The sequence below is a fragment of the Gastrolobium bilobum genome, unplaced genomic scaffold (assembly GCF_033153095.1).
Source record: "Gastrolobium bilobum isolate Gb01-03AN ecotype WA unplaced genomic scaffold, APGP_CSIRO_Gbil_v1 utg54127, whole genome shotgun sequence".
Taxonomy (NCBI): domain Eukaryota; kingdom Viridiplantae; phylum Streptophyta; class Magnoliopsida; order Fabales; family Fabaceae; genus Gastrolobium; species Gastrolobium bilobum.
The window spans coordinates 67,661-77,508 of record NW_026897050.1 but is presented as its reverse complement, the minus strand read 5'-3'; the positions used below and the strand labels follow the sequence as shown (position 1 = coordinate 77,508).

Below are 9,848 nucleotides of genomic sequence, written 5' to 3'. Positions count from 1 at the left end.
GATGAGTTTTGCTTCTAAAACCGATCTAATCCAGACCGCGAACACCCCCTAGCATAAAGAAGTGAAATGGTGGTGGGGTCCCTACAAGAAAACAAAGCGCAAATCCAGATAGGAATAAAAAGGGTGTTGCGCGCCCACACACACACACTCTATAGCTGGACCAGTTCTTGAAATTTTCTTCTCCGCCTCTCATCAGCTCAATTCAAGGTATCACATCCATTTTCTGCCATTCTTTTGATTGAGCAATAATTCCCTTAAAGATTTAAACTTGAAGGCCCAAACTGTACTGGGTCACTGCTTATGTAACATAACAACAAGTGGCTTGTGTTGTGTGACAACAGAAGAGGAGCAAAGACAAAAACATGGAGGTGGGTCAGATGCGGAGACAGTGGGTGGACTACACCAAATCTCTGTTCATGGAGGTAAAGCAAAACACATAGTAGCGTGAGCAATAAATTGACAATTCTAGGATGTTTGTGTAGTATGTTTTTTTGTGTGTGTGTGTGTTTTTTTGTGTGTGTGTGTGTTTTTTTGGTGTTATAATTGTTAGATCTGTTGGGCTGTTTTCAATTGTTGATTTTGTGGGTCTTATTTCTTGTTTTCTTATGGTGAGAGAAGGGCTTCCTGGATGGTCAGTTTCTGCAACTTCAGCAGCTACAAGATGAGAACAACCCTGAGTTTGTGTTTGAAGTGGCGTCTCTCTTCTTTGAAGATTCTGAGAGGCTTCTCAAAGATCTCACCTTTGCTTTGTGAGTAGTATACTTACCCTTCCCTCATCTATTAAGAATAGAATGCTGTTGGAAAAGTGCATAATCTTCAATGTTCTTGGGATTTTTTTCTTGTGCAGAGATCAGAAAGTTGTTGACTTCAAAAAAGTTGATGCTCATGTTCACCAGTTAAAGGGTAGCAGCTCGAGGTATGAAGTTTTATTAAAGCCAACCAAAAATGTAAAAAAAATCCCACAGAATCTGAATAAATAGGACAGTTTGTGGCATTAAGCTCTGTTTGGCCTCTACCTTCATTGCTTGTGTAGTAGCTATTGGTTCCCAAACAAGTAGAGTTTTATTCTCTAAAAGTAATTACAGACTTATCAAGCTTAGATCTAAACCTTAATAAGGAGAAACCAAGAGGGTAAGGCCATTTTTGTTTACTGCTAAATAAGCTGTCTTTTCTTGGTTTGCTGAGACAAATTTGTGTGTCTGATCCACAGCGTAGGCGCACAAAGGGTAAAAAATGCCTGCATGGCTTTCCGCAACTTCTGTGAGGAACAGAACACAGACGCGTAAGTTGTCATTCTCCAGACAACTTGTTTGATAATTTTAGACTCTTGAAGAATGAAGAATGAGTGGAAAAGTTTGAATGATAAAGCTATTTAGGCATATAGCTCTCAAGTGCTAAAGGAATCATAATGATTTTTGCTAATTTCATGGTCTGATCATGGAAAGTTTCTGATTGCTGCAGGTGCCTCAGATGTCTACAACAAGTGAAACAAGAGTACTGCCTTGCAAAGAATAAGCTCGAAACACTGTTTGGGGTAACTATATAAAAATCTTTAGCTGAAGAACATTTTGGATTTGTAATTTATATTTCTTTTATGGATCTTATTGCAGCTTGAGCAACAAATTGTGGCAGCTGGTGGGTCAATTCCTATGATGGAACTGAGTTTCTAAGAGGGTGGACTTGTACAAATGCTTGTATTGTGATCCTCATCTCCTTAGTTAAAGATTCTCTTTTATCTTCTGTACCTGGTGAATGTATGGATTTTTATGAGAAGAGAATTTTTCACCACTAATTTGTAATCTCTTTTATCTTCCTTATTTTTCACTAGAAAGCATTTCATAATTTGTAATCTCTTGCATGCATTGATGAAGGTTGATAGCACCACTAATAAACTTGCATCTTTTTCTCTCTTCCAAAAAGGAAAAAAATTGTGGTGACACCAATCTTTGAACACCAGATACTCTATGAACATCTTGATCGTTAATATGTTTCCCTATTAGATATATGATCCATCATTGGACTTCGCTGAACTATTATAGACTAGTTAAACCATTTCAATTTTGGAGATAGAGAGTGGAGTGGTAATGATGTTGACGTTACATGACAATGTCTCATAAGTAAATTCGCTGGCATCCCTTTGTTGAAAAAATATATTGGTATAAGCTAATGGAGATGTAAAGTCACTTTATTTTGGAATAAGAAACTGCTAAGGACGGCAATTAACTATTTTAAATTGGCGTGCTAGATAAGAGGAATCCTGAGAAGATATGATTCTATAGAAGTCAAATCATGATAGGGTGGCTTTGTCCCTTTGTCTGCTCCATTACAAAAGGAAGTAAACGCCCAAATTAAACCTTACTTTATCTTTCCATCGTAGCAGCAAAAATGGTCATTTTTTATGTGGATATTCCTAGGATACCTATCCGTAAGACAAGACATGCCAACCCCACAGTGGTGTCAACTCACCAAGAGCACGCTCGCGCGGAAGATTTATAGGTTTCTGTTGATATGGTTAAGGTTAAACATGTCAAGTAAATCACCCTCATGGCTATTTATTGAGATAGACAGAGGCTTTAAACCTTGAATATTATACTATAAAGTTTGTACTCTTTCTCCATGAATGGAGTATTAGAATTATCAATTTATATGTGTTGCAATACATTGTCCCATCTAATGTTGATACAATTAATATGTTGGAATTAAAATGGTAGCAACAAGATGACAGCCAAATGGGCTTCAAATTGAGGTCAATCTGTTATTTCCATTTTGTTTTTAAGTATTTATTCTATCCTAAGTTCGTAAGGAGAGAGAAAAGGCACAGTGTCTTTTCCTATATTAAACTTGAAACTCTATCTTAAAACTTGAAGAATATCAACCACTCAATAGAAACTTTAGTGTCTAAAATAAGAAGAGATGCGCTGCTTTTGGAAGAGAATCATGAACATGTGCCCTCTAGCTTCTATCATGTGGATGACTCCATTTCCTCTTTTGTTCTTTAAAGCTTCCTACCTTAGCTGATTGGTTCCGTTCACCTAGCCTTTTTGCATACATCTCATGATAAGCCTTGCCATCTACATGGCTTAAAATTCTGACTAATTTCCCATGTTTTTCATCCACCAAAATTTTTCCGTCAGTGGATTCAACCCCTTCGGCCAAGACTTTAATGGGCTTGACCTCAAATTTTGCATCAAGACTTGAAGGGCTATCACCCAAGACAACTGCACCTAGAATTTCTCCCAAGAACGTGTCCTGCAACATTCATTATAAACATTAAACACAAACCGATTATGCACCAGAAACAATGTTGAAAACCAATTTTATTATGCTAAATGCATATTCTCTAAATCACTATGCTTCTAAGCGAGAGACATTTTGTTAAAATGATTATTGAGTTGGTCCAATATATCTTTTGTCCAGTCGCATGCAATAAAGTGTTTATATCAATATTGAAGTTATGGTGTGCAGAAGGCTAGAAATTAGTAATGAATATGAACTTATACCATATGTTGATATCTGTGGTGGATTTGCTTCAAACGGTATAGCCTTGATAGCAGACGCTTGGAAAACACAGCTTCGGGTGTTTTTTCTATCCTTCCCAACCAGTATAAAATACTTGAAAACGAACTTGTTCTGTGCTGAATACTGAGTGGAATGAGTGTGATGTTAACTTCTGATTGAAACACTGTCTTGGCTGCTAAAGGATCCAGGAACATATTGAATTCTGCATAATGGTTGGAAGGAACAGAAAAGACATTTCCTATGTCACTGGCATTCTGGCTGAGGTGTCCCCCCACTACATAAACCTCCTGAAAATATTCAATTAGTCCATTTTTTACTTTTGCTAAAATCTAACCTTCACCAAAATGATAAGAACATTTTTCTGGAGTTACTTTGACATCTACTTTCTAGGTGGCTGATTGTTCTTACTGATTTTCATGAAAACACTATTCTTAAAGGTTGTAAAATAAATTTATAATATAACTTACCCGAATTCTAGAGCTTATTTTTTTCACTGACATAACCTTTGCCAAATTAGTCAAGGGTCCATTAGTTAATACTGTAATCTTAGACCCTGGTTTCATTGTTTGTAATATTGACTCCCAAATTTCCATAGCTAGTGGTTGTCTGAGTTCAGGGTGATCGGTATCCCGAGGAGCCCCAAACTTCACTGAGTTTTCTGCTGTATACCTGAGTCACATGTCAAAGTGTTAGTGAATTGCAGGTTATAAAAATTAAAAAAAAATAAACAGGGATTTACAAGCATGCCAGCTGAGTAAAAAGCCATATTATAATACGCATGGTGCACTCTAGCTTAATAAATTGATATAATAATTGCTGAGAAAATTAAAAGGAGTGAGATTTAACAATTCATAGATTATTATGTTCTTTCACAATATTTTTACACCGTCTTTTATACTACTTTTCTCGCATAAGGGTTGATTCCTTGCACAAGCTACAGACACAGTGAGCCCTGTGCAAGAATTGAAAGGGTGAAACTTTTACATGACAAAAGTGGTGTAAGAATAATAAAGTGGTTTAACAATAAGAACACTCTTATGCAGGTGTTTGTAATTTAGCAAATTGTATGTTGTTCACATTTCCCTCAATGCATACCTACCCTACATGAACTTTAGCGGTTTCTGTTCAATATATAATTCCAACATTTATTCACGTGATAATTTTTGTTGTAATTCATTTTTCGATATAGCATATTCCATTATTTCTGTAGTGATAATATCAGCTTCAATTCCCCACCACATGACCATTATGGTTTCAATAACTTCCTATGCTTCATAATGTTGATGACAACTTTTTAAGACATAAAAGTAACTCGAAAGCACCTTCTGGGGCTACGAGGCAGATCACGAGCAAATCCATAAAGAGTGTCAGAGTCCAGAAAACCACCATTTCCGTGGGGAATGGCTTTAACATACTTGCAGTCTCTAACAGGTGGAATTATTGGATCTGACTGATTCATTGCAAAAACATCACCTAGACCAACTGGGATATCGTCACGACCCATCATGTGTAGTAAGTCATATATGACATCTATTGTTGCAGCATTTGCCCATCCAGTTGGGCTCACAATGATTGCCTAAACCAAATGGTAGGAACAACCAACATCAAAGGTGTAAATCTTGGGTTTTAATTATCAGATATAAAGTAACATAATCCTTAAGTTAATGTGGAACACCTAATTCAATGAAACTGTAAATGAAAAATCAGAATACCTTAAGGTTGATCACTTCAACAGGAACCTTAAGGAGGTAAAATAGAGCAAGAAAATCTCCTGCACTCATGTCCATGTCAAACACAACAGGTTTCCCCAGTGTTTTCTTTTTAAAATCTGGCAAGTAAGTTACTTCTTTGTAGTAAGGAAATTGTGTAGTGAAGTTGAACCTCCCAGCATGTTGTGGTTGCTTTAGAACCTGTTGAACCACCAGAAAGCAAAATTCAGATACTTATATCATTTTAAAGAGCCAATAACAGTCACAGCACAAATTATTCAGTGATGAGTTTCCTTCTAAAGAACTTAATAAATTCATGTTTTACCTAAAAACCATATAAGACAGAGTGATTGATTGATCTAGAAGAAGTTTGAATAAAATACGGAAAAGTGGACTTACATTCAAGAAGCTTACGAAATATTCTCTGTCAAGTGGACTCCTAACATCCCAGTTGGCCTTTGCTTTTGTGGCAACAAGTACCTTCACTGAGTCTGAACCATTCAACTCTGCCGTATAACCATCCTATAGAACATTTTGCAATACATATACATAAAACCATTTTACTGTATGTATCTGTGTTTGTATAATATTAATGCTTCAAGGAAAGAGAGAAGCAACTACCTGACATCTCCCTTTCCCATTCTTCACAAAGCAAAATGGATCTCTAAGTCCTTGCTGAACATGACCACTATGCACCCCACCTTTCTTTAGATTGAATTTAGGAACTTTGAGGCCATCAAAGAATGGATTGGAGCCATCAGATATCCCATAGGGTTTGTTTGAAGTAATTACAGTTATGTTTATGTACTCCATTTCAGCAAATTCATTTTCTCCCTTATTTTTAATGGAGTTACTCATGATTGAGACTGCTACACCAGATGTGAAAGAGTCCCACATAAAATAACTCTGCCAACAATTCAATATAAACAACTTTTTACTCCATCAACCAAAAGAGAAATTGATAAGTGAAAATCATAGGCATATACAAAAAATTGTTAAGAAATTACATTATAGAATTGGTCGTCGAACCAAGTGTCACGAGCCATTTTCAAGGACATGAAACAGTACTGTGCCTCATATGTGTCTTGGCTCTTTTCAAATTCATTAAAGAATTCTTCACTGATGGGGATTGTGTTCGTTGCATCAAGAGGAACAAGGGTAATAGGAATACCAGAATGAATCACCTAAAATTAAATGTACTTTTTTGGTCAAGAACCAAACTTATCTATATATTTATCTCTGCATATAAAGACATAAACCTGAACCTTGATAAGATGAATATTTGGTTGATTACAGTTGACATCAAGGGATAGTTAAACAACAATGACTATAATTTATTTAATAATGACTTATTTATTTAAAATGTAAATATTTATTATTTTTAATATAATATGAGTTTAACGAGGAGTGATTTTTTTTTTAATATAATATAAATAACCGAAACTTTTTTTTTTTTATATCTGATAGATAAATAAAACATTGATGCCATTATATGATTTACAAAATCGTAATTTTAATAAATTTGAAGTTTTTTTTTTTATATATGTAAAAAGATTATTCCAAAGAGTTTTGGTAAAATATCTAACTTAATGTTTGTCTATCATTTGTTAAACTAATCATAGTTGGAGTCCACTTTGATAATAACTATTGTGTGTTACATTGTTAATAACTACTCCACATAGTTGGAGGCCACTTTGGGGGAATAATCCAAAAGACTGACCTGATATGCTGCAAAAGGGTCTTCAAATATGTTGAACTCTGCATAAGGGTTAGTATTATAGTCTGTGAACAAATTGCCATGGTCATCACACTGCCTAGGTACGCAGGAAGAAGAAGTATTTTTGGGGCAACAACCAGTTGGGTTTCTTGACCTTACACCACCACCCATGATGTAAATATGTTCCACATTTTTCTTTAGGTGTGGGTTATTCATGAGGAAAATAGCTAAGTTTGTTTGTGCTCCAATTGCAATCACAGTTACGGGACCTGCAGATATTTTGTCAATCAGCACTTGCTGAGCTGTTGGTTGTCTTAGGGGAGTATATCTCCTTCTGCCCTATTTTCATGATGGAATCAGCAAGAAAATGAGTATCAGTGCTTAGACTACAATCAATTCACATATATAGTAGTTTGCAACGTAATTTTAAACAGTTTCAAGTCTTAGGTAGCTTCTTGAGTTGCTAAAAACACCATTTATGTTGTCATGACTCTTATTCCTGAGTGAGAATTCAATAGTTGGTGTTGTGGTAAGGAGTTATGCTGCTGAGGGAAATATGTTTATAGTCCCCTCCAGGGTCTTTTTGAACCATTTTTTTTCTCTTTGCAACTAGGGAGTTCAGTCTTAAATGAAAGTTGAAATAGTACTATTTATATAGCTAAGCAGGAATATACATTCAAAATTTGTTAGTGGACAAGGGTGAATTATGGAGAAAAACACACCCATACAAATTTCATGGAATCAAATTTACAAGGTATATATTTATACCTGTGGAAGGAAAGCTTTCCGGATGCCATAGTTAGCATCAGTATCCAAGCGCCCTCCAAGACCTAAAGGAATGGCCTGCCTGTATCTGCAACCTCCTGCTGTTGTCATTCCCTGATTCAATGAAATGGCATTTGACATAACATAACAATCATGAACACGAACATAACTAGAAATTATAAACACGATTTTTGTTGAGATATATAGTCCCACTTTAAGTTTTTGGGTTGAAGTAGTTATTTACATGGTATCAGAGCTTGAGTGACTACAAGGGCACAAGTTCGATCCTCTCCGCCCCACTTTAATGTGGAATTAAAATAAAAAGCAAAAAAAGGTAAATCAAAAATTGGGCCTGTGCAATATCCACACTTCAAGCCCAAAGGGCTCTCGTGTGAGGGGGCGTGTTGAGATATGTAGTCTTACATTGATTGTGTGGGCAACTAATGTGGCCTTTATAAGGTCTTAAGCACTTCCACCCTTTGAGCTAGCTTTTGAGGTGGTATATCCCAAGGTTTTTACAATTTCTTTTTTGCAGTTATTTACTTCATTTTACCAACCAATCCAAACTTCAAAGCATAAAAGGCATGGTTTAGCAGATTACATAGTTAACTATAATAAAAGCTCCATGTATTTCTAACAATTTGGAGGTCAACAAAAATGCTTTCAAAAGAAAAAGAAAAAGCCACACTCCACATAGTACATGCCTGTTCAATAATTGGAAGATATCCACCAACATTTGGGAGTATGGTACCATTTGGGAGTATTCCACCCTCACCTCCCACTCCAACTGCTATATCATCTCGCCCCATCATGTAAAGCAAGTCATAAATTTGATTCACAGAGTGCCCGGCATTAGTCCAAGCATTTGCATTGATGGTGACTGCCTGCACATGCAGGTAAGGAGACTCAAAACCACACAAAATCCAATCCTTGAATAATAAGAAAATGCACAAAAGGGTTGTCTGGGCTTTACAATACATGGAGACAAACAGAGTAATATTGACAACTTTTAAAACATACCCTTATTTTATAAAAGGAAAAAGTTCACCCTTTTTTCATTATGCCAGTTCCTTGATTAAGCCAACAGAAACAGCATTCAATCCTCACCAGTAAGATTTGCTTGTTAAAAAGCTATTTCAATCGAGGAGTGAATGATTCCATACACGCAGCTAAGTCAAAGTAATGATTCACAATGAAAAGTATAAAAAAGAGAAGGGAATAAAGGTAAACTGCTATTGCTCAATTTGCTTTGATTACCTCCAATTGAAAGTCTGATTTGTTGAGCTTCAAAAGGTAGAGCAGAGCAAAGAAATCATCAGTATCAACATCTGTATCCAAAAGAATCCGACGAGGCCTTCCCTCCACAGTGTGCAAAGCAACTCTAAGAGTTCCTAATGTAATCAATACCACAACTACACAGAACCTCATTGGAAACATTCTCTATATTCCAAGACCAACCCAGAAATATCTTATGTTGAGTTATGCAATGGAAAATGAGAAAGACCTGAAAAGAGCTTTGATCAACATAAAGTAAACATCATGACTCATGAGAAGCATGCAAAGATGAGAGAATTCATTGATGGAAAAGAAGAGAGGAAGTGAAAGGCACGTAAACAAGGTGCTAGAACTAGCTAGTAGTACCTGAAGTAGTAGACTTTGTTAGAAAAGCAAAAAACAAGAAGAAATTTACGTGTTCATTGGCTTTGTAGTGCATTCTATATTCTTCTATTCTGATAAAATTCACAGAGAAGGCTAAAGAGACAGACAGAGAAATAATTAATTATGGAAAATCACTGTACGCTAAAAGAGTATCGTAGGATTGGGGGTGACTCATGATTTGACTTGTGGTTAACTTTAAATGTCAGTGCTATTTTATTCCATTCCATTGTTGAATAATGTTGCAAGTGTACTTTTCGTGTCTAGTCTTGGAAATATACGGTTAAGTTTAAGATTAATAAACATAAAACATTAATAAACTCGTTCTTTTTGGCTTTCTTTGGAATTTTGAAGAGGAGAGAAAGGAAAGAAATTCAAGGAGAAGAGAGGGAAATGAAGCAAATTCAAGGAGAAAGGTGTCAGATGCTCAGAGTCGGAGACAGGGGGAGGCTAGGGTGGGTGGCCGTCCCCTCCAAAAAAAA

General features: G+C 36.0%; 3 protein-coding genes across 3 annotated transcripts; 1 reads left to right on the top strand and 2 right to left on the bottom strand.

Moving 5' to 3' along the window:
* The first annotated feature begins 131 nt into the window (after nt 1-131).
* LOC133303721 (histidine-containing phosphotransfer protein 1-like) lies at nt 132-1,813 on the top strand. The gene is made up of 7 exons (XM_061503679.1): nt 132-207; nt 342-422; nt 619-749; nt 848-916; nt 1,211-1,282; nt 1,462-1,534; nt 1,611-1,813. The coding sequence occupies exons 2-7, from the start codon at nt 363-365 to the stop codon at nt 1,668-1,670; spliced, it is 465 nt and encodes a 154-aa protein (XP_061359663.1). The 5' UTR covers nt 132-207; nt 342-362; the 3' UTR covers nt 1,671-1,813.
* A 924-nt stretch (nt 1,814-2,737) lies between these two features.
* LOC133303733 (nucleoside hydrolase 3-like) lies at nt 2,738-7,819 on the bottom strand. The gene is made up of 10 exons (XM_061503699.1): nt 7,714-7,819; nt 6,949-7,284; nt 6,236-6,412; nt 5,850-6,134; nt 5,628-5,750; nt 5,232-5,429; nt 4,842-5,095; nt 3,987-4,188; nt 3,501-3,806; nt 2,738-3,249 (listed from the first exon to the last, which is right to left on the bottom strand). Exons 2-10 carry the CDS (start codon nt 7,159-7,161, stop codon nt 2,953-2,955), a joined length of 2,055 nt encoding a protein of 684 aa, XP_061359683.1. The 5' UTR covers nt 7,162-7,284; nt 7,714-7,819; the 3' UTR covers nt 2,738-2,952.
* On the bottom strand, nt 7,708-9,147 carry LOC133303707 (nucleoside hydrolase 5). Its single transcript, XM_061503664.1, has 3 exons — nt 8,968-9,147; nt 8,415-8,594; nt 7,708-7,824 (listed from the first exon to the last, which is right to left on the bottom strand). Exons 1-3 carry the CDS (start codon nt 9,145-9,147, stop codon nt 7,708-7,710), a joined length of 477 nt encoding a protein of 158 aa, XP_061359648.1.
* Between the last annotated feature and the right edge of the window lie 701 nt (nt 9,148-9,848).

Coding starts and splice junctions, on each gene's coding strand:
- LOC133303721 (XM_061503679.1), top strand. CDS start 363: ATGGAGGTGGGTCAGATGCGGAGACAGTGGGTGGACTACACCAAATCT. Junction 750..847: donor AAAGATCTCACCTTTGCTTT/GTGAGTAGTATA, acceptor TTTCTTGTGCAG/AGATCAGAAAGTTGTTGACT. Junction 1,535..1,610: donor AGCTCGAAACACTGTTTGGG/GTAACTATATAA, acceptor ATCTTATTGCAG/CTTGAGCAACAAATTGTGGC.
- LOC133303733 (XM_061503699.1), bottom strand. CDS start 7,161: ATGAATAACCCACACCTAAAGAAAAATGTGGAACATATTTACATCATG. Junction 6,135..6,235: donor TCGACGACCAATTCTATAAT/GTAATTTCTTAA, acceptor AATTGTTGGCAG/AGTTATTTTATGTGGGACTC. Junction 5,430..5,627: donor ATTTCGTAAGCTTCTTGAAT/GTAAGTCCACTT, acceptor GTGGTTCAACAG/GTTCTAAAGCAACCACAACA.
- LOC133303707 (XM_061503664.1), bottom strand. CDS start 9,147: ATGTTTCCAATGAGGTTCTGTGTAGTTGTGGTATTGATTACATTAGGA. Junction 8,595..8,967: donor AATCAGACTTTCAATTGGAG/GTAATCAAAGCA, acceptor CTGCATGTGCAG/GCAGTCACCATCAATGCAAA. Junction 7,825..8,414: donor ATCTTCCAATTATTGAACAG/GCATGTACTATG, acceptor TCATTGAATCAG/GGAATGACAACAGCAGGAGG.